At 47.3% G+C, this 24171-nt stretch overlaps 1 protein-coding gene and 1 non-coding gene across 2 annotated transcripts in view; both read left to right on the top strand.

The window, feature by feature from the left end:
• Window positions 1–19507, top strand: part of PTGIS (prostaglandin I2 synthase) — a gene marked incomplete at its 5' end in the record, with an annotated part of 59936 nt that extends 40429 nt beyond the window's left edge. Inside the window, 4 exons of the mRNA XM_038750024.1 lie at window positions 5118–5286; window positions 9006–9187; window positions 12478–12629; window positions 18605–19507. Of these exons, the coding sequence (XP_038605952.1) occupies window positions 5118–5286; window positions 9006–9187; window positions 12478–12629; window positions 18605–18749 (648 nt within the window). The remainder of the gene's footprint in view (window positions 1–5117; window positions 5287–9005; window positions 9188–12477; window positions 12630–18604) is intronic.
• Window positions 16983–17118, top strand: LOC119931895. The gene has a single exon (XR_005452198.1). It is a non-coding gene; the product is annotated as a small nucleolar RNA SNORA7 (small nucleolar RNA).
• Window positions 19508–24171: the final 4664 nt, after the last annotated feature.

The raw sequence follows: 24171 nt of genomic DNA, 5'->3' as shown, positions 1-24171 counted from the left end.
GGCAGGAGGAGATGCGAGCCTGGAGAGAGGGGGAGAGAGCAGGGGCTTGCCCAAGGTCACACAGCAGGTTTGTGGCAGAGCCGAGATCCTGTGACTATTGGGCCTGTGTTCTTTCCTCTGTGGTGCCATTTATCACGTTCACCTAACATGTGAAACCAGGCAGAAACAGCATTTCCAGCACTTAGAAAAGTGTTTGGCACATAGGAAGCGCTTAACAAAGACCATAATTATTATTATTATTATTATTATTCCCCATCTAGGCCAGGCTGCAAGTAGAGAGGGGTGGTCTAGGGGTCTAGGACCACCTTCCTGAGGGCCCTGTCTTGGGGGAGCCTGCCTCCGTCCTTGGGGTCCCTTGGAACCTTGAAAAGCAGCTTGGCTCAGTGGAAAGAGCCCGGGCTTTGGAGTCAGAGGTCATGGGTTCAAATCCCAGCTCCACCAATTGTCAGCTGTGTGATTTTGGGCAAGTCACTTCACTTCTCTGGGCCTCAGTTCCCTCATCTGGAAAATGGGGATTAAGACTGTGAGCCCCCCGTGGGACAACCTGATCACCTTATATCCTCCCCAGCACTTAGAACAGTGCTTTGCACATAGTAAGCGCTTAATAAATGCCATCATTATTATTATTGGAGTCAGCTAATCAGCTAATGGAAGAGAGTGTGGTCTAATGGAAAGAGCCTGGGCCTGAGATTCAGCGGACCTGTGTTCTAAAAGTTCATCTCTTCCTCGTGTCTGCTGGGAGACCTTGGGCAAATCACTTCACTTCTCTGTGCTTCGGCTACCTCATCTGTAAAATGGGGATTAAGACTGTGAGTCCCTCGTGGGATAGGGACTGTATCCGACCCGATTACCTTGTATCTGCCCCAGGGCTTAGAAGAATGCCTGGCACATAGTAAGCGCTTTGAAAATACCTTAAAAAAAACACCCTCCCACAGAATTTTAGCTCCACTGCATTTCACGGCTGCCTCGATTCTGGGAACATAGGTAGGCATCAATAATACAGGAGGACTGCAGCAGGGTTTTCTGCCCTGGAAAGACAGATGTCTTAGAACCATTTCGTCTGCATTTGCAGAATCTACTCAGCTAATGGGCTACAGAGGATTTGTTGGCCATGAATCCCGCCTCAGCGATGGCTTTTACAAGCCTCCAGGGTGAGAGCTGGGAGTCCATCTACCCCCTCCCACCTGCTCCTGCCTTCTTCCAGATGCTATTATTCATTCATTCAATCATATTTATTGAGCGCTTACTGTGTGCAGAGCTCTGTATTAAGCATCCGCCAAGCTAGCTCTCTTCCTCCCTTCAAGGCCCTATTGAGAGCTCACCTCCTCCAGGAGGCCTTCCCAGACTGAGCCCCTTCCTTCCTCTCCCCCTCGTCCCCCTCTCCATCCCCCCATCTTACCTCCTTCCCTTCCCCACAGCACCTGTATATATGTATATATGTTTGTATATATTTATTACTCTATTTATTTAACTTGTACATATCTATTCTATTTATTTTATTTTGTTAGTATGTTTGGTTTTGTTCTCTGTCTCCCCCTTTTAGACTGTGAGCCCACTGTTGGGTAGGGACTGTCTCTAGATGTTGCCAACTTGGACTTCCCAAGCACTTAGTACAGTGCTCTGCACACAGTAAGTGCTCAATAAATACGATTGAATGAATGAATGGATGGGAGGGGGGAAGAGAAAGGGCAGCAAATCAGGGTGATGCAGAGAATCTGGAGTTGGGGAGACAGACATCAATACAAATAAATAAAATTACAGATAGCTACATAAGTGCTGTGGGTCTGTGGGGGGAGGAGCGGAGAAAAGGGAGCAAATCAGGGTGATGCAGAAGGGAGTGGGAGATGAGGAAAAGTGGGGCTTGGTTTGGGAAGACCTCTTGGAGAAGATGGGCTTTCAGTAAGGCTTTGAAGGTGGGGAGAGTGGTTGTCTGTCGGATTTGAGGAGGGAAGGCGTCCAGGCCGGAGGCAGGGCGAGGGCCAGGGGTCAGCAGCGAGACAGGAGAGATCATGGCACAGTGAGAAGGATAGCAGCACCAGAGGAGTGAACTGTTCCGGCTGGGTTGTAGAATCAATCAATCGTATTTATTGAGCACTTACTGTGCGCAGAGCACTGTACTAAGTGCTTGGGAAGTCCAAGTGGGCAACATATAGAGACGGTCCCTACCCAACAGTGGGCTCACAGTCTAGAAAGGAAGGAGAGAAGCGAGTGAGGTAAGAGGGGGCCAGGTGATGGAGGGCTTTAAAGCCAATGGAGAAGAGTTTTTGTTTGATGTGGAGGTGGATGGGTGACTGCTGGAGTTTTTTGGGGAGTGGGGTGATGTGTCCAGAGCATTTTTGTAGTAATAATAATAATAATATTATTAATAATAATAATAATGGCATTTATTAAGTGCTTACTATGTGCAAAGCACTGTTCTAAGCACTGGAGAGGTTACAAGGTGATCAGGTTGTCCCACGGGAGGCTCACAGTCTTCATCCCCATTTTACAGATGAGGTAACTGAGGCCCAGAGAAGTAAAATGACTTGCCCAAAGTCACACAGCTGATAATTGGCAGAGCCGAGATTTGAACCTCTGACTCCAAAACCCATGCTCTTTCCATTGAGCCATGCTGCTTCTCTATGATGATGGCATTTATTAAGTGCTTACTATGTGCAAAGCACTGTTCTAAACTCGAGAGGTTACAAGGTGAACAGGTTGTCCCACGGGGGGCTCACAGTCTTCATCCCCATTTTACAGATGAGGGAACTGAGGCCCAGAGAAGTGAAGTGACTTGCCCAAAGTCACACAGCTGACAGTTGGCAGAGCCGAGATTTTAACCCATGACCTCTGACTCCAAAGCCACGGTGCTGAGTGTGCCATTGGAGCCATCTGACTCTTTCCATTGAGCCATGCTGCTTCTCTATGATAATGGCATTTATTAAGTGCTTACTATGTGCAAAGCGCTGTTCTAAGCACTGGGGAGGTTGCAAGGTGATCAGGTCATCCCACGGTGCGGGGCGGGGGACTCAAAGTCTTAGTCCCCATTTGACAGATGAGATAACTGAGGCCCAGAGAAGTGAAGTGACTTGCCCAAAGTCACACAGCTGACAGTTGGAGGAGCTGGGATTTGAACCCCTGACATCTGACCCCAAAGCCCAGGTTCTTTCCACTGAGTCACGCTGCTTCTCGTAGCCACGCTGCTTCTCATTTTTGTTTAAAAAATGATCCGTGCAGCGGTGTGACAGGAAGTCTTCCCGGATAAACTTGCCTTTAGATACTCGGATCTCTCCAGTCACTCCTGAGTATAGGTGCTTAGCTCTGAAAATTACTCGATCTATATTTCTCTGTCCTTTCTTCTAGGCAGCGTGGCCTAGTAGTTGGAGGACCTGGTTTCTAATCCTGGCTCTACCACTAGCCCACCGTGTGACCTTGGACAGGTCACTTCACTTTTCTGTGCTTCAGTTTCCTCACCTGTAAAATGGGGATTTAATACCTGTTCATCTTCCTACTTAGTTAATCGTATTTTCTGAGCCCTTAGTGTATGCACAGCACTGTACTCAGACTTGGGAGAGTAAAATATAATAATAAACAGACACATTCCCTGCCCACAACGAGCTTACGGTCTAAACTGTGAACCCCTGTGGGATGTTTTGTTGTCTGTTTCCCCCTTCTAGACTGTGAGCCCACTGTTGGGTAGGGACCGTCTCTATATGTTGCCAACTTGTACTTCCCAAGAGCTCAGTACAGTGCTCTGCACATAGTAAGCGCTCAATAAATCATCATCATCATCATCAATCGTATTTATTGAGCGCTTACTATGTGCAGAGCAATACGAATGAATGAATGAATGAATAGGAACTGTGTCTGACTTCATTAATTCGTATCTAGCCCAGGGCTTAGAATGGCGCTTGACACATAGGAAGCACTTAAAAATAACATAACAACAATAACTAATATGTTATTAATAATTATGATTTGGTATTTTTGGTCATTCAGATTTTAGGCGTGTTTCTTTGGATCCTGGCACTTTTATTTATACCTGTTGCTGAGTGTGCCATTTGATTTTAGGGTCCTCAGGTCATAGTGTGGCTCAGTGGAAAGAGCCCGGGCTTTGGAGTCAGGGGTCATGGGTTCAAATCCCACCTCTGCCAGTTGCCAGCTGTGTGACTTTGGGCAAGTCACTTCACTTCTCTGGGCCTCAGTTCCCTCATCTGTAAAATGGGGATTTAGACTGTGAGCCCCCCGTGGGACAACCTGATCTCCTTGTAACCTCCCCAGCGCTTAGAACAGTGCGTTGCACATAGTAAGCGCTTAATAAATGCCATCATTATTATTATTATAGCTTCACCTCCCTCTGGGACAAGGCACACCCAATATGACCTAGCATCAACCAAACATCGGTCGTTTTCAGTGGTCCTTGCTGAGGGCTAGGCACTGTACTAAATGTTTGGGGGACTACAGCAGTAAGAAGATATACATTCCCTGCCCTCCTCCTAGACTGTAAGCTCCTTGTGGGCAGGGAACCGGTCTACCAGTTGTTATATTGTACTCTCCCAAGCGCTTAGTACAATGCTCTGCACACTGTCAGCGCTCAATAGCTAGACTGTAAGCTTGTTGTAGACAGGGAATATGCTGCCGACTCTATTATATCGTACTCTCCCAAGCGATTAGTACAGTGCTCGGCACACAATAAGCGCCCAGTAATTAGACCGTAAGCTCACTTAAGGCAGAGAACGTCAACCAACTCTTTTATACTGTCCTCTCCCAAGCGCTTAATACAGTGCTCTGCACACAACAGGCACTCAATATCTAGACGGTAAGTTCGCTGTAGGCAGGGACCGTGTCTACCAATTCTGTTATATCGAACTCTCCCAAGTGTTTAGTGCAGTGCTCTACACAGAGTAAGTGCTCGACGAATACGACTGATTGATTGATTGAGCTTAGAATTGAACGGGCTCCGTGTGGGATGGCAGTTGACTGACTTGTTCCCTGTATTAATCACCAACTTCCTTGATTCCAACTTCCAACTTGTACTTCCCAAGCGCTTAGTACAGTGCTCTGCACACAGTAAGCGCTCAATAAATACAACTGATTGATTGATTGACTGATTGATGGGATGGGGGTTTTCTCTCTAGGGGAATGCAGGTCCGGCCGCTTTCTGGCTTCTCTTGTTTCTCCTGAAGAACCCCAAGGCGCTGGCGGCCGTCCAGGGAGAACTGGGAAGAGTCTTTGGGCGGACCGGGCAACCGCTGATCCTGAAGCAGAGCGTTCCCCAGGAAACTCTGGACAACACTCCCATTTTCGGTGCGTGCTCCCTAGCCGACGCTGGCCGGTTTCTTTTAGAAGGAGAAGCAGCATGGACTAGTGGGAAGAGCCTGGCCCCGACAGTCACGGGATCAGCGTTCTGATCCCGGCTCTGCCAGATGCTTGCTGCGGGACCTTAGACAAGTCACTTCACTTCTCTGGGCCTCAGTTTCCTCAGCTGTAAAATGGAAATTAAATAATAAATAATGGTGGTATTAAGTGCTTACTACATGCAAAGCACTGTTCTAAGCGCTGGGGGGATATAAAGTGATCAGGTTGTCCCACTTGGGGCTCCCAGTCTTCATCCCCATTTTCCAGATGAGGGAACTGAGGCACAGAGAAGTGAAGTGACTTGCCCAAAGTTACACAGCTAAGTGGTGGAGCGGAATTCAAACCCACGGCCTCTGACTCCAAAGCCTGGGCTCTTTCCACTGAGCCATGCTGCTCACTCCCTCCTACATAGAGAAGTACCATGGCTTAGTGGATAGAGTTCGGGCCTGGGAGTAAGAAGGTCTTTCTGTTTGTTTTGTCTTAAGGTATTTGTTCAGCGCTTACTATGTGCTGAGCACTGTTTTAAGCACTGGGATAGATACAAATTTATCAAATTGGAAAAAGACCCTGTCCCACTTGGGGCTCACAGTCTAAACAATAATAATCGTTGTTATTAGGGTCCTTTTCAAGTGCTTACTATGAGCCAAGCACTGTTCTAATCGCTGGGTAGATAAAAGTTAATCAGGACGGACACAGTCCCTGTCCCGCATGGGGTTCACACTTTTAATTCCCATTTTCCAGATGAGGTAGCTGAGGCACAAAGAAGTGAAGTGACTTGCCCAAGGTCACACAGCAGACATGTGGCGGAGACGGGATTAAAACCTGGGTCCTTCTGATTCCCGGGCTTGGGCTCTATCCACTAGGCCAAGCTATTCTCTATAAGATTTTCCCCGATTCAATAACAGTCCCTGTTTTATTTCTTCTGCCCCAGGGCCTGATATAGCTCAAACAAGTCAACTCCCTACCCCATTCATTCGTTCAATCGTATTTATTGAGCGCTTACTGTGTGCAGAGCACTGTACTGAGCGCTTGGGAAGTCCAAGTTGGCAACATATAGAGACGGTCCCTACCCAACAGCGGGCTCACGGTTATCCCCACACCCTTTCCCAAGCATGATTTTTGGAGCAAAATACATTTGCCACTGGTGTCCTAAAAACTGTATTTCTTAGATATATGGAATTGGTAATGTTTGCGTGCAGCATGTAAATTCATTCAAAGGAACACGTGGATTTATGCAAGTTTGAAAATGTGTTTCTGAGAAAACAGGATAAGGAGAATATCCATATTCCTTCTTTCTGTTCCAGTGATAATTGCTATTGGGCCTGAAAGATGCAGAGTCATGGCCCTAGGAAAGGCTGAATTAAGACAGCAAATGGGCTCTTTTCCTCCCTTTTTATTTGATTCACACTATTGAAAGAGCAGGCCCTGGTCGGGGCTAGCGGTGGGGGGTGCAGGGGAGGGGAGACCACTGAGTCTGTTGAAATGTTTTTATCTCTTTTCATTTCATCAAAGCGAAGAGTTCCTGAGATAGCATAGGATCCAGATTTGGAGTCAGGAGGTGGGACTGAGAGAGAAGGGGAGACCCTTGTTCTTACCTTCAGGCCTAGCAGGGAGAGGCCAAGATAATAATAATAATGATGATGATGATGGTATTTATTAAGCACTTACTATGTGCAAAACACTGTTCTAAGCGCTGGGGGGATATAAGGTGATTCATTCATTCAATCGTATTTACTGAGCGCTTACTTAGGAGGCCTTCCCAGACTGAGCCCCCTCCTTCCTCTCCCCCTCCTCCCCCTCTCCATGTCCCCCGCCTTACCTCCTTCCCTTCCCCACAGCACCTGTAGATATGTATATATGTTTGTACGGATTTATTACTCTATTTATTTATTTTACTTGTACATATTTATTCTATTTATTTTATTTTGTTAATATGTTTTGTTTTGTTCTCTGTCTCCCCCTTCTAGACTGTGAGCCCACTGTTGGGTAGGGACCGTCTCTATATGTTGCCAACTTGGACTTCCCAAGCGCTTAGTCCAGTGCTCTGCATACAGTAAGCGTTCGATAAATATGATTGATTGATTACTGTGTGCAGAGCACTGTACTAAGTGCTTGGGAAGTACAATCAATCGTATTTATTGAGCACTTACTGTGTGCAGAGCACTGTATTAACTGCTTGGGAAGTACAGGTTGGCAGCATATAGAGACGGTTCCTACCCAACAGCGGGCTGACAGTCTAGAAGGTGATAAGGTTGTCCCACGTGGGGCTCGCAGTCTCAATCCCCATTTTACAGATGAGGTAACTGAGGCCCAGAGAATTTAAGTGACTTGCCCAAAGTCACCCAGCTGACAATTGGCTGAGCCGGGATTTGAACCCATGATGTCTGACTCCAAAGCCGGGGCTCTTTCCACTGAGCCAAGCTGCAGCTCAGATGTCAGAGGGGTGGGGAGGGAGGAACAAACCACCATGGGAGCTCAGTGGCTGATGGCCAGGGGTAAAGTGAGGCACCAGTGACCTCATCTCATAAGGTTATGTGTCCCCAGCTGGGCTCTTTGGTGAAGAGCAGCTCCCTTTCATCACCCCATAAATTTCACCGAAATCGTCTTCCCTGTGGGGGCACTTTTCGAGTGAATTATTCAGCGGCGGCAGCTGCTATCTTGTCCACTTTTCCCCTAGGGATGAGGCCGTGCCGGAGGATCAGGCAGTCATGTGATCGTATTTATTGAGCACTTACCGTGTGCAGAGCATTGTACTAAGCACTTGGAACAGTACAATATAACAATAAACAGACACATTCCCTGATGATGATGATATTTAAGCGCTTCTATTTTTAACCACTGTTGTAAGTGCTGTGGTAGATACAAGCAGCGTGGCTCAGTGGAAAGAGCCCGGGCTTTGGAGCCAGAGGTCATGGGTTCCAATCCCGACTCCGCCAATTGTCGGCTGTGTGACTTTGGGCAAGTCACTTCACTTCTCTGTGCCTCGGTTACCTCATCCGTAAAAATGGGGATGAAGACGGTGAGCCCCCCGTGGGACAACCTGATCACCTTGTAACCTCCCCAGTGCTTAGAACAGTGCTTCGCACATCGTAAGCGCTTAATAAATGCCATCATTATTACACAAGCTAATCAGGCTGGACACAGTCCCTGTCCCCCATCATCATCATCAATCGTATTTATTGAGCGCTTACTATGTGCAGAGCACTGTACTAAGCGCTTGGGAAGTACAAATTGGCAACACATAGAGACAGTCCCTACCCAACAGTGGGCTCACAGTCTAAAAGGGGGAGACAGAGAACAAAACCAAACATACCAACAAAATAAAATAAATAGGATAGATATATACAAGTAAAATAAATAAATAAATAGAGTAATAAATATGTACAACCATAATAAATATGTACAACCCATGGGGCTCACAGTCTTAATCCCTGTTTTCCAGGTGAAGTAACTGAGGTCCAGACAAGTAAAGTGACTTGCCCAAGGTCATACAGCAGACAAGTGGCGGATCTGGGTTTAGAACCCAGGTCCTTCTATCTCCCAGGCCTGTGATCCTTCCACCAGACAAAGCTGCTTCTCATCATTCCCTGCCCACAGCGAGCTTACGGTCTAGAGGGGAGCTTTTTGGATTGGCTTGACCGCTTTCTTCTCGCCCCGTGTCCATGCAGACAGCGTGCTGAGCGAAACCCTGAGGCTGACGGCAGCTCCCTTCATCACCAGGGAGGTCCTGGAAGACCTAGACCTGTCCCTGGCCGACGGCCGCAAATATCGCCTCCGCAAGGGTGATCGGCTCCTCCTTTTCCCCTTCCTCAGCCCCCAGATGGACCCGGAGATCTACGAGCAACCCGAGGTAACGGGAAGGCCCCCTGGGTTCAATCGGTCAAACCCTGGTACTAATTGAGCTCTTACTCTGGGCGAAACGCTGTATTCAGCTCTTGGGAGAAGGCAAGAAGGCCGAGTTGGTGGCCACGTTTCCTGCCTGCAAGGAGCTTACAGTCTAGAGGGGGAGCTTGTAGTCTAGAGCGTCTCAAGGAAAGTGGGTGTCCAGAGAGGAAATCAGAGCCCCAGTTCCGCCAGGGACCATTCATTGCCCGGGGTTTTTTGTTCTGTTTTGCTCTATTTTTTAATGGGGTTGGTTAAATGGAGGTTCTTCCTCCTCTATTACTTAATAATAATAATAATAATGATGGCATTTATTAAGCGCTTACTATGTGCAAAGCACTGTTCTAAGCGCTGGGGAGGTTACAAGGTGATCAGGTGGTCCCACGGGGGGCTCACAGTCTTAAACCCCCATTTTACAGATGAGGTAACTGAGGCACAGAGAAGTGAAGGGACTTGCCCAGAGTCACACAGCTGACAAGTGGCGGAGGTGGGATTTGAACCCATGACCTCTGACTCCAAAGCCCGCGCTCTTTCCACTGAGCCACGCTGCTACTTCTATCTCCTCTCTCTCTTGTTCTTCTTCATTCTCCTCCTCCTCCTCTCCCCCCCCGGTCTTCTTCTTCTTCCTCCTCTTCCTTCTCCGGCTCCTTTTCCTCCTTTTCCTCCAGCTCCTCCTCCTCTTCCTCATCCTCCCCCTCCCACCAGTCGATGAGGTTTGCCAGACAGCAGTCAGATGGAGGGCGATGTGAGAGGTACCCGGTTATTAGAGCCTGAACCAGTCCCTTCCCTGCAAGGAGAAGCAGCTTCAGAGACAGGCTAGGTGGCTCTTGTGCCTTGGCCTCGTGGGGGAAAGGGACATTTTCAGATGGAATTTGTCTCCGGGGAAGACGAGAGAGGCAGGGAATGTGGGAAACCATTTTGCGGATGCAGCAAGGAAGAGCATCCTCCTCTGACTCTGGGGCTGCTGGTTGGTGTGGGTGTTTCCTGATTTGCCTATTTCTGGTTCTCAGAGCTCAGGGCACCTGCCTCGACTCTTCTAGAGTCCCCAGATGATCTCAGGGAGAGGTGAGAAATCCCTCCTCCTGGATCTGGGGGACGTGATGAGGAGGAGGAGGGGGGAAAAGAGGAAGAGGAGGAGGAGGAACGGGATTTACTGTCTTTTGAGCAAGAAGTCCCTACTTTTGTTGGGCTTTTGCAGACCCTGTTTTCTCCCAGACCCCTGGCATTTCTAGCTGGTTCTCCTTTATTCATTTTCCACCAATGTGAAAAGCGTTGGCCTGAAGAGGATTCTGAACTCTTTCACCATCCGTCCTCTGCCCAGAAATCCAGAGGGTTTCCTGTTATTTGAGGAAAAAAAAATCCAACATCCTTTTCTTCCAGTTGCACAGCTGAATTCATAGAAGGATAGCCCATTCCCACCCCCTCATCCCCTGCTTTACTGTGACCCCTGGCTATCCAGTTCCCATAGCAACCCAATGGTTCCTCAAGAAGGAGACTTAGCTTTTCCTGTCCCTAACACTGTTTGATGGGAATAGAGAAATGAGCCAATTCGGTTTTGTCTTTTGACCCGGGAAAGTCAAGAGGCCTCAAATTTCCTAGCAGACAGCTGGAATAGGTCAGGAGACATGACTGGATAAGATTATAGCCTCCTTATTTGATGTTTCTGAATTTGGAAGCAGCGTTGCCTAGTGCCGCTTATTTGCTGTGTGACCTTGGACAAGTCACTTCACGGCTCTGTGCCTCAGTCACCTCATCTGTAAAATGGGGATTAAGATGGTGAGCCCCGTGTGACTGGGTCCAACCGGATTAGCCTGTATTTACCCCAGCACTTAGTACAGTGCCTGGCACATAGCGCTTAACAAATACCATTTAAAAAAATAATTGGGGAAGATTCATTTAGCTCAGGAAAGTCTTAACCCAGCCTAAATCAGGGATGCTAATGCACACACACACACACACAAACACACCTGCATACAAATACAGCCATATGCGTATCCACCCCTTCACACCCAAATTCACATGGATGATAATAATAATAATAATTTTGGTATTTGTTAAGCGCTTAAGTGCTTGGAGAAGCAGTCTGGCTCAGTGGAAAAAGCACAGGCTTTGGAGTCAGAGGTCATGGGTTCAAATCCTGGCTCCGCCAATTGTCAGCTGAGTGACTTTGGACAAGTCACTTCACTTCTCTGGGCCTCAGTTCCCTCATCTGTCAAATCGGGATTAAGACTGTGAGCCCCCCATGGGACAACCTGATCACCTTGTAACCTCCCCAGCGCTTAGAACAGTGCTTTGCATATAGTAAGCGCTTAATAAATGCCATTATTATTATTATTAAGTCACTTAACTTCTCTGGGCCTCATTTACCTCATCTGTAAAATGGGGATTAAGACTGTGAGCCCCCCGTGGGACAACCTGATCACCTTGTAACCTCCCCAGCACTTGGAACAATGCTTTGCACGTAGTAAGTGCTTAATAAATGCCATTATTATTATTATTATTATTATTATGTGCAAAGCACTGTTCTAAGTGCTGGGGAGGATACAAGGTGATCAGGTTGTTCCATGTGGGGCTCACAGTCTTAATCCCCATTTCCCAAATGAGGGAACTGAGGCCCAGAAAAGTGAAGTGACTTGCCAAAAGTCACACAGCGGACAAGCGGAGGAGCCGGGATTTGAACCCATGACCTCTGACTCCAAAGCCCGGGCTCTTTCCCCTGAGCCACGCTGCTTCTCTCCCTCACATATATGGATCCTCAGACACGGACACACGAACACGCTTTGGCAGACATGACCAAGGACACCCACACACACTCTCAGGGCTCCACAGGTGCTGAAGTGCAGATTGGAGACCATACTCCAGGTTAGGGATGGCTCAGTGAAAAGAGCCTGGTCTTTGGAGTCAGAGGTCACGGGTTCAAATCCCGACTCCACCACTTGTCAGCTGTGTGACTTTGGGCAAGTCACTTAACTTCTCTGTGCCTCAGTTACCTCAGCTGGAAAATGGGGATTAAGTCTGTGAGCCCCCCGTGTGCCAACTTGATTACCTTGTATCTACCCCAGCACTTAGAACAGTGCTTTGCACATAGCAAGTGCTTAATAAATGCCACTATCATCATCATCATCATCATCATCCCGCTGACAACTCTGCCTCCCTACCGATGCCCCTGCCCAGAGAGCCCCATTTTCCCCAGAACAGGCTCTACTCTGTGGAACTTGGAGTTCATTTGGGAGAAAAACCACTCTTGGACTGTTTCAGGAATTTAAATTCGACAGATTCCTGAACCCAGATGGGACTGAGAAGAGAGATTTCTACAAGGGCGGGAAGAGGCTGAGGAACTACAATATGCCGTGGGGAGCAGGAAACAATGTCTGCCTGGGGAAAAGCCATGCTATCAATAGCATCAAGCAGTAAGTACTGGAGGGGCTGCTGAGGGGGCCGGGGGCCGGGGGAGGGGACGGAGTGTGGGGGGCACTGGGGAGAAGGAGTAGAGGCCCTTTCCCACTGCAGTTTGGGATTCAAAGTCTGTTCCCACTGGGATTTCAAGAGAGAAGAACTCCACCCTTGAGCATGAAAAACTGCAAATAGCTACACTTGCCTTCGACCTCCACGTCAGGGTCTCCGCTCAGCCCTGAATTCAAGGCCATACAACTACTCCTCCAAAACGACTTTCTGTCCACCCCCTTGAGCTCCCCACTGGAGCTGGAAAGAGCTGGCTAAACCACATAAAGACCATTTCCCTCCCAAGGGCCTCAAACCAGCCCCGGCCACCCCCAGATTTCAGGGAGTCAATCAATTGTATTTATTCATTCAATCGTATTTATTGAGAGCTTACTGGGTGCAGAGCACTGTATTAAGCGCTTGGGAGAGGATACTACAACAGTAAAACAGAGTTGATAGACTCATTCTCTGCCTGCAACAGACTTACCACCTCAGTGTTGGCCCCATCCCAGAAAAAAGGATTCAGGCTGCTGTTTAATGAAGCAGCTCCCTACTGGAGCCCTGAGCTCTTTGGGAGGAGGGAGAGGGTTTGATGGCTTTTTGGTTTATCTCTGGTCCTTGCTCCAGGCGACTCCCCCATACCAGGTTTGGGGATGGAGGGGATGGAGGGGGTACTAGGCCAGGCTAATCCCTTTATTGGGTCGAGGGGGACTAGCAGATGATGGACCTCCCACTTTTGCCCCAGGAAAAATGAGGCGCAGTATGGCCTAGTGACTACAGCACGGGCCTGAAAGTCAGAAGGCCCTGAGTTCTAATCCTGACTTCACCGCCTGTCTCCTATGTGATTCTGGGCAAGTCACTTCATTTCTCTGTGCCTCAGTTACCTCATCTGTAAACTAGGGATTAAAATTGTGAGCCCTAAGTGGGACAGAGCATTTTGATCTACGTGGGACAGAGACTGAATCCAGCCTTACGGTGCCTGGCACATAGTAAGCGCTTGACAAATACCAATAAAAAAAGGAAATGAGCCCTCATTTCTGCCAGTGCTTGCTATTCTCCTGCATTTCTGAATCCAAACTCAAGGTGGAAGAGCTGTGGGTGGCCAGGGCTGTGAAACTGAGATGCCTATTATTTTGTAAGCTCCCCGAGGGCAGAGACTGTTGTCAGGTATTCCGATTATACTCTTCCGAACACCCAGTACAGTGCTCGGCACACCTCCAGTGCTCAGTGAATACCGGTGAGTGAATGAATGAATGGATGAAATCACCATGGTAACTATTCTTTATGCCTCAGTTCCTTTGGGCTTCTGACATTATAGGAGAACTGAAATTGAGAAGGATCTGAATGCTTCTGAGTTTGCTTAAATTCCACTCTTGGTCAGTGGAGCTTTAAAACCCGAAGGTATTTCATTTAGCAGATAATCAGTTGTTGGAAAATTGAAGCAAAAATCCAAGCAACCAAATCAGGGTATGCTCCTGCCCAAGAGAACCAGGCACAATTTTGTACAGATACTGGAGTGAGCTTCAGTCCACTTTTCCTAATCTCCCACTCCCTTTTGCATCACCCTGACTTTCTCCCTTTGCTCTTCCCCCTTCCCAACCCCACAGCACTATGTACATATCTGTAATTTCCAGTTTCTTCTAATTATCGCCTATCTCCCTCCCACTCTTCCTTTCCAAACTCCTAGAACAAGCCGTCTATGCTCGCTGCCTCGAATTCCTCAACTCCAACTCTCTCCTAGACCCCCTCCAATCTGGCTTCCGTCCCCTACACTCCACCGAAACTGCCCTCTCTAAGGTTACGAATGGCCTCCTTCTTGTCAAATCCAATGGCTCCTATTCTATCCTAATCATCCTTGACCTCTCAGCTGCCTTCGACACTGTGGACCACCCCCTTCTCCTCAACACACAATCCACCCTTGGCTTCACAGACTCCGTCCTTTCCTGGTTCTCCTCTTATCTCTCTGGCCATTCATTCTCCATCTCCTTCGTGGGTTCCTCCTCCCCCTCCCATCCCCTTATTGTAGGGGTTCCTCAAGGGTCAATTCTTGGTCCCCTTCTGTTCCCACCTATACTCACTCCCTTGGTGAACTCATTCGCTCACAAGGCTTCAACTATCATCTCTACGCTGATGACACCCAAATCTACATCTCCACCCCTGTTTTCTCTCCCTCCCTCCCTCCCTCCAGGCTCGTATCTCCTCCTGCCTTCAGGACATCACCATCTGGATGTCTGCCTGCCATCTAAAACTCAACATGTCTAAGACTGAGCTCCTTATCTTCCCTCCCAAACTCTGTCCTCTCCCTGACTTTCTCTTCACTGTTGACGGCACTACCATCCTTCCCGTCTCACAAGCCCGCAAACTTGGTGACATCCTCAACTCCGCTCTCTCGTTCACCCGATACATCCAATCCATCACCGAAAACTGCCGGTCTCACCTCCACTACATCACCAAGATCCGCCCTTTCCTCTCCATCCAAACTGCTACCTTGCTGGTTCAATCTCTCGTCCTATCCCGACTGGATTACTGCATCGGCCTCCTTTCTGATCTCCCATCCTCCTGTCTCTCCTCACTTCAGTCTATACTTCACTCTGCTGCCTGGATTATCTTTGTACAGAAACACTCAGGGTATGTCACTCCCCTCCGCAAAAATCTCCCGTGGTTGCCTATCAACCTTTGAATCAAGCAAAAAACTCCTCATTCTTGGCTTCAAAACTTTCCATCTCCTCAACCCTTCCTATCTCACCTCCCTTTTCTCTTTCTCCAGCCCAGCCCTCACACTCCACTCCTCTGTCGCTAACCTCCTCACTGGGCCTCGTTCTTGCCTGTCCCGCTGTCGACCCCTGGCCCATGTCCTACCTCTGGCCTGGAATGCCCTCCCTCCTCACATCTGCCAAGCTAGCTCTCTTCCTCCCTTCAAAGCCCTACTGAGAACTCACCTCCTCCAGGAGGCCTTCCCAGACTAAGCCCCCCCTTTTTTCCTCTCCTCCTCCTCCTCCCCTCCTCATCACCACCTTCCCTCCCTCTAACCTACCCCCTTCCCCTCCCCACAGCACTTGTGTATATTTGTACATATTTATTACTCTATTTTATTAATGATATGTATATAGCTAGCTATAAGTCTATTTATTCTGATGTTATTGATACCTGTCTACTTGTTTTGTTGTTTGTCTCCACATTTTAGACTGTGAGCCCGTTGTTGGGTAGGGACCATTTCTATATTCATTCAATTCATTCGATCATATTTATTGAGTGCTTACTGTATCTTGCTGATTTGTACTTCCCAAGCACTTAGTACAGTTCTCTGCACACAGTAAGCACTCAATAAATATGATTGAATGAATTGAATGAACGAATAATTGTATTTATCAATGTCTGCCTCCCCCACTCTAAACTGAAAGCCCATTATGGACAGGGAATGTGCCTGTTTATTGCTGTATTTTAGTTTCCCAAGCACTTAGCACAGTGCTCTGGACACAGTAAGTATTCAATAAATATGAATAAATGAATAAATGAATGGTTTGGGTAATAGATTTCTTAGTAGAGGCCATGGGAATCTGTTCTGTCCCATACCAGAAAAAATCAGGCCACTGTTTCCCGTCCCCCACCACAAGATTGATCTGTCACCTGAGGGGAAGCTTCATGGAGATGGAGTTATGTTGCTTCTCTTGGGGGCTATTTACTGAACAGCCCTAATCCCAGGAAGTTTCATCCAACTTTGCAACGACCGCAGGACGGACATTGTTGTTCCAGCAACCTCCTGTCTGATTGAATAATAATAACAATAATAATGGAGGTATTTATTAAGTGCTTACTATGTGCCAAGCACTGTTCTAAGCGCTGAACAGTGTTCTAAGTGTGAGGCGTTTGTTAATATACTAAGTCCTGGTGGGCAGGGGCGTTCAAGACAAGAAAATCAGATGCAGTCCTGTCCCACAAGGTGTCACAGGCTACGGGGGCGAGTGAACAGATTTTGCATATGAGGAAACTGAGTCCCAGAGGTACTTGTCCAAGATCACACAGCAGGCAAGTCGTGAAGCTGTGGTTATAATCCAGGTTTCCTGGCGCCCAGGCTCTTTCTATTAGGCCAGGCTGATTGTTGCTAGTCACCGGAATTGATCAATTACAGGTCCAAGTCCTGCAGTTAACAAGGACTCTGAGGAAATCCAGTCTGTCTTTTGCAGGTGGCAAATTCTGCATGGTTAGTTGGGCTGGGGAATCTTTTACCCTGCAAGGGTTAGCCTTGCTTCCCTCTTTCCTGTGAGAGGGGAATTTAAGTGTGCAAGGGGTAAGAGCATTATTTTCTCTGGTACAAAAAAGTTCCCCTCCCAGGGCCACATCTGGAGAGTTTGCAGTACCCTACCAGTTTTGGCTACGGGAGGGAGAGTGAAGCAGAGGCATACCCATTCCATTCCTAGCTTGTCCAGTGGTAGTGAGTGGAAGGCAATCTGTACAAGTCAAAATTCACCCATGCTGGGCAGCAGGGGAATGGGAGGGAGTCGAAGGTGGAGACTCAAGTTTACTGCGTGGAAGGAGGCAATGGTAAACCACTTCTGGATTTTTACCATGAAAACCCTATGGATCCACTACCAGAATGATCTCAGATGGAGAGTGGGGCGTTGTGGGAGGGATTTGTCTGTGGTGTCACTATGGGTCAGAAACGACATGACAGCAAAAGAGAAGGCAAAAAGCTTAGACCGTAAGCTCCTTGTGGACACAGAGCATGCCATTCTTTCTGTTGTTCTTTCCCAAGTGCTAATTTAAGTGTACAAGGGGCAAGAGCATTATTTTCTCTGGTAAAAAAAAGTGTAGATTATAAACTCCTTTTGTCAGAATGTAAGCTCCTTGTGGGCAGGTAGCGTATCATTTTTTCTGTTGTTCTGTGTTTAGTATATAGTGTATTGTACTCAGTGGTCACTCAAGGAATACCGTTACTAATGCTACACTACTACTATTCATTCAGTCATATGTTGCCAACTTGTACTTTCCAAGCACTCAGTACAGTGCTCTGCACACAGTAAGCGCTCAATAAATACGATTGAATGAATGAATGAATGAATGAATGAAAACCAAGGCAAAGAGCCGGGGGAGATTTTTCCTTTTCCGTGAAGGTGACGAGGGAGCAGCCTAGTCTAACGGAAAGAGCAAGGACCTGGGAGTTGGAGGGCCTGAGTTTTAATTCTGGCTCTTCCAGTGGCCTCCTGTGTGACCTTGGGCAAGTCACCTAACTTCTCTGGGCCTCAGTTTCCTCATTCGTAAAAGGGGGATCCGATATCTCTTCTCCCTTGTCTTTAGACCGTGAGCCCCACGTTGGACGGGGACTGTGTCCGACCCTGCCCACAATGAACTTACCGTCTAAGTGGGAGACAGATGTTAATATAAATAAATAATTTCTAACTAATACTACTACTACTATTACTACTATTTCTGGAGTGGCTCAACTACTGCAATCCCCATTAACTCAGCCTTCTGGAAAAGCAGAATTTCTCTGGCAGTTCTGACAGACTTAGATGAGCATGTTTTGGACACATAATCAGGAGGACAAATTATCTGGAGAAGACACTAATGCTAGGAAAAATCCAGAAAGAATGTGGAAGAGGTATACTGGCAGCTAGAAGGATAGAGACCATAACAATCTGGAGGACAGATTGGCAGTCAGACTTCCTTTGAAGAATGAGGGGAGATTCGAGGGGAAGATTGGAGTGGCTTGGCTCCAAGGAGCCAAGTTTTGCTTATTCATTTATACTTATCAAGTGCTTACCGTGTGCAAAGCAGTGCACTAAGCGCTTAGGAGAGTACAATATAACAATAAATAGCCACATTCCCTCTCTCGTGCTTGTAAATTCTGAATGCTCGGGCCATACCAAATTGTCAAGACCAACGTTTTCCATTTCTTAGCAGTGCAGTCAACAACCACGTCATTGTCAGCCCTTCTCCCCCGCAGGTTTGTCTTCTACTTGTTGAACAATTTCAACTTGGAGCTCCAAAACCCCGAAGAGTCGATCCCCAGCTTTGACAAGAGCAGGTACGGCTTTGGCCTGTTACAGCCGGAACATGACGTCACCATTCGGTATCGAGTCAAAGCCTGAAGCGCAGCGCAGTCAGAGGATCGACGGTCCCTGGCTGAAGAAGTTGGATTTCTCAGGCGACTAAAAAAGGCGTCCACTCTCTGGACAGAGAAGACCCATGTACAGGCTTTCTCCACAGAGTGTATTCCTGAGGGGAGAGCGGAAAGAATTCCACTCGTGAGGCCATCTTTTGTACATGGCCCTTGGTGACTATGTTCATGTTTGATTGGACGGAGTGGGCCCATCCTTCCTACTATTGCTTCTTCATTTCTGTTTTTATTTTATGTTTATTTTCATGTAGTGCCTCTCATGTCTCCCCATCACTGAACTGTAAGCTCCCTCAACCTGTCTTGTTCTTTCACAGTTATTCACTAGGGAATTCAGAAGGTGTTTAAATAAGAGGCATCTTCAGGCTGAAACTAAGTTCAGAAACCTTACCGTGTCCTTTCATTCATTCAGCCAGTCATATTTATTGAGCTCTTACTGTGTGCAGAGCACTGTACTAAGCGATTGGGAGAGTACAGTGCAAAAATCATTCCCTGCCCACCGCGAGCTTACAGTCTAGAGGACTAGACTAGATTAGACTAGTCCTTGCCTGGCCATGAATGGATTTAACACTAACCTGGAAATCAGGAGACCAGGGTTTAAGTCTAGACTGTAAGCTCACTGTGGGCATGGAATGTATCTGTTTATTGTTGTACTCTTCGAAGCGCATAGTACAGTGCTCTGTGCATAGTAAGCACTCAATAAATACGATTAGATGAATGCATGAAAGAAAAGTCTTGACTCTGCATTTGACAGATTTGGTCCAGTCAGAACCACGTCCAACACGCACCCAGTTGTCCAGAACCCTGCCACTCAGGCCCTGGCATCTCCCTGAAATTCCTCTTCTCTCCCCTTGTAGTATGCTAAACATATACTATGTCCCAAGCTCTTTTCTAAGCTCCAGGGTAGATGCAGGATAATCAGATCCCACATGGGGCTCACAGTCTAAGTAGGAGGAAGAACGGGTATTAAATCCCCATCTTGCAGATGAGGGAAGCGAGGCGCAGAGAAGTTAAGTGACTTGGCCAAGGTCATACAGCAGGTAAGTGGTGGAGTAAGAATTAAAATCTCTGGCTTCCGGGCCCATGCTCTTTCCACTGGGCCAGAGCTCTCCTGTGAGGGAATCAGGTTAGGCCCTAGGAGAATGGAATCCATGAAAACCTTGTTTAATCACTTGTTTCCTACCCCTAAATAGAAAAAATATGGAGAAGGGATTTAAGGGGGAAGTATAGAAACTACGAGCAGAGGCACCAATCAATCAATCATTGTGTTTATTGAGCTCTTTTTGTGTGCAGAGCACTATGCCAGCCACTTGGTACAGTATAATTGAGTGGATAGTGCACTGTTGGGTAGGGACTGTCTCTATATGTTGCCAGCTTGTACTTCCCAAGCGCTTAGTACAGTGCTCTGCACACAGTAAGTGCTCAATAAATACGATTGATTGATTGATTGGATAGAAACGATCCCTGCCTATAGGGAGCTTACAGTCCAGAGGGGGAGATAAACTTTTTTTTCTTTTACTTGAGGAAAATAATTAAGATGCTGTGAGTTGTGAGGCCTCGAGGACTGTAAAGCTTGTTATGGGCAGGGAAAGCATCTACCAATGCATTTTTGTTGTACTTTCCCAAGCGCTCAGTACAGTGCTCTGCTCGTAGTAAGCGCTCAATAAACATCATTGGTTGATTGATTAGTTGATTGATTTTGGGCAGTTTTTCATAGTTTTCTGTTCAGTCCCATAACAGCCCCACTGCAGTCTAGTTAACTCTGTTTCCGGCGAAGCCATTTTCTAGACCTCGTGCTTCACCATCATGAAGGCCTCTGGGATCCTGCTCACCAGTGATGCCAGCGTATTCCTCTCCCCTTCTCCTGGGTGGGACTCCGTCCTCCTCTGGACAGAGTGATATGGGATTATCATTGGAAAATGTGGCATTTCTCTGGGACGCCAGGAAATTAATTAGCACGGCACAGCACACATCTCTGCAGAAAAATCCAAGTCAGACCTTCAGTGGGATTATAAATAAATGATAGCTGGTATTATAGAGTCTGAAAGAAATTACTTCAAAAGGATTCTTCTGTTGCTGACTAAATTCTAGAAAAGATTACAGATGTTTGGCTCATTAATCTTTATATGAACAAATTATGCTAAGTAGGCCTTATCTAGCCTCTGAGCAGTTATTGCAGACAAGCCAAAAGGGATATTCCTTACTTCTGGGGCTTTCAACCTTTTTCAAAACTCTCTGTATAAAGAATGGTTTAGACTTTTATATATCAAATGTATCCTACTGTATGCAGATTATATTGGTGTCCTTCGAATGAGGACAGTTTCAAGAAGGCTGTCCCTCTTTGGGTTGTTATATTTGATGTTTTCAGCTCCTGATGCTGTTTTCACTTTGGCCTACTTGTCTCCTTTCCTTTAGGAAGCTTTTACCCAAAGAGATCCACTCTCTTCTTCATGGCAGGGAGCCATACAGGTCTGTCCTCAACAACTGACTCCCCGGATTCAGCTGGGGCCAAGTATTGTCTGAGGCTTTGTCTTAACTTGTCCTTATAATGTTTCCTCTGCCCTCCTTGGTTTTGCTTCCCCAGTTTCAGCCTGCCATAGAGCAGTCACTTGGATATCCAGCCATCATTCGACGTTTGGAGACCGACTTCATTCCGCAAGGACAAGGACACGAAATGAAAGCAAAAAGAGCAGTACTAGGGTATCGAGGCTAGAGGAGTAGAATTTCAGGCTCCTCCCGACTCAGAGTCCAAAAGTCACAGCTCAGTCACGACCACTGCTGCCAACACTCTAAATTTTGTGGCATCCTCAGAGTCTTCCCTGCCACGGTGGTGGACATTCATTCATTCATTCAATCGTATTTATTGAGCACTTACTGTGTGCAGAGCACTGTACTAAGCCCTTGGGAAGTACAAGTCGGCAACATATAGAGATGGTCCCTACCCAACAGCGGGCTCACCATCTAGAAGGGGGAGACAGACAGCAAAACAAAACATGTAGACAAGTGACAAGTCTTCAGAACAAATAGAACCAGTCCGTATTCTTGGGGAAGAAACTCAGGAATAATCTAGTGGATTGATAGCAAAACAGAAGCCGTCCTTCCCTTTCTCCCAGAGGTTGCAGAGAGTCTTGGGGAACTTTGACTTCAACTCTGGTTAGCCCCACTACCATGCAATGAGTTTTTCAACTCGTTATTCAGGGAGCAAATAGATCTTGCTTGTAAGAAAAAAAAAGACCTGCATGGGGCACTTTGTGATATTCTGTCTCCTTTGCCCACCCGGCCTCCCGCTGCACTCTGTATTCCAGAGGGAACAGAACTGGCAGGGATGAGAGGGCTTGAGTGGTTCTGGGAATCCCACTGGCACTCGAATCAGTTCCTCCGCCTTAGGACTCAGGACTAATGCTCACCCAGCGTTCCTGACAGGAAATTCCATCGTCCAAGATCATCTTCTTTCCGGGGACTTGGGTAGGTGCTGGCTCTGGCCTGTAAATTTGTTGTGAGCAGGGAACGTGACTACCAACTCTGCTATATTATACTCTCCCAAGCACTTAGAACAACACTGTGCGTACAAAAAAACAGTAAGTATGATTGCTCTAGAGATGAGAATGAAAGAGTGTAGACTGTAAGCTTGTTGGCAGGGAACATTTCTAGCAACTCTGTTGTATTGCAATAATAATAATAATGATGGTATTTGTTAAGTGCTTACTATGTGCCAAGCACTGTTCTAGGTGCTGGGGAGGATACAAGGTAATCTGGTTGTCCCACGTGGGGCTCACAGTCTTAATCCCCATTTTACAGATGAGGGAACTGAGGCCCAGAGAAGTGAAGTGGCTTGCCCAAAGTCACACAGCTGACAAGTGGCGGATTGGAACCCATGACCTCTGACTCCCAAACCCGGGCTCCTTCCACTGAGACACGCTGCTCCTCAAGCTCCTTGTACCCTCCCAAGTGCTTAGTACAGTGCTCTGCACACGGTAAGCACTCAATAAGCACCATTGATCAATAAATTGATTGGCTCCGGAATGCTGGCCGGCCAGAAATTAAGGGAAAAGTAATCAAATATTTAAATTGATGTTTCTTCTTCATGCATTACTTCTGAACAATTGGCAGGGGGCTTTCAAGATCACAGAACCATGATAGATTTTATTTCCATCACTTAATTAGCAGCAGAATGATTAAAATCAAGAAGGCCGGGGATTGTTTTGTTTGTTTGTTTTCCTTTGAAAAATGTATTTTCCCTGGAGCTTTTCAGAAGCAACGAGAACAGCCTCTGGCACATTCTCTTGAGCTGGTGTTCTTCAGCGTGGGAGCGGCAGGTCTCCTGTTAGATCGGAGCCCAGCGTGACTGTAAGCTCGTTGTGGGCAGGGGTCGTATCTACCAACTTTGGGGTATTGTACTCTCCCAACCACTTAGTACAGTGCTCTGCACACACTAAGTGTTCAGTAAATACCACAAATGGATTGACTGAGCACAACACTATAGGATCCTAATAGGGGAATGAGCTCAAAAGATCTCAACAGAGCCAGGGAAATATGCTCTTGACTGGCATGGGGGAGAGAAGGAGGAAGAGAAAAGTCAGGGTCCCTTTTTTATGGTATTCATAAAGTGCTTACTATGGGCCAGGCACCGTACTAAGCGCTGGGGTAGATACAAGCTAATCAGGTTGGACACAGTCAATGGCCCAACATGAGTCTCACAGTCTTAACCTCCATTTTAAAGATGAGGTAACTGAGGCCCAGAGAAGTGAAGCGTCTTGCCCAGTGTCACAGGGCAGACGAGCGGCGGAGCCGGGATTATAACTCAGGACCTTCTGACCACCAGGCCACACTGCTTCTCCACTGTTCAACTGTCAGTCTCAGCACACTGAGATTAGCAGCAAACTGAGGTAGCGTTAGGAGAAAATTGTCCCTCTTGGAGAGTTCCTTCTTATCCAGGAAACACTAGGTTCTTTGGCCAGGATTGGGAGTGCTTTGAACCCAAGACATAGTGTGTAGGACTTGGACTTTTTTGGTTTTCCAAGCAGAAGTAACGTGGCCTAATGGGTAGAGCACGGTCCTGGGAGTCCAAAGGACCTGGCTTTTAATCCCACCTCCACCGCTCGTCTGCTGTGTGGCCTTGGGCAAGTCACTTCACTTCCCTGTGCCTCAGTTCCCTCTTCTGTAAAATGGGGATTAAGCCTATGAGCCCCATGTGGGACAGGGATGGCGACCAACCTGATTGCCTTGTATCTACCCCAGAGCTTAGTATAGTGCCTGGCACTTAGTAAGCGCTTAATAAATGATGATGATGATGGCAGTAAGTGCTTAGTACAGTGCTCTGCACACAGTAAGTGCTCAATAAATACGATTGATGATGGTCTGAGGGCATTTGGATGAGGGGAAATGAGGGGGGAGGG

Source organism: Tachyglossus aculeatus, chromosome 8 (genome assembly GCF_015852505.1).
Source record: "Tachyglossus aculeatus isolate mTacAcu1 chromosome 8, mTacAcu1.pri, whole genome shotgun sequence".
Lineage (NCBI taxonomy): Eukaryota > Metazoa > Chordata > Mammalia > Monotremata > Tachyglossidae > Tachyglossus > Tachyglossus aculeatus.
Note: the sequence above shows the minus strand (reverse complement) of the source record. Positions and strands in the feature narration are given on the sequence as shown.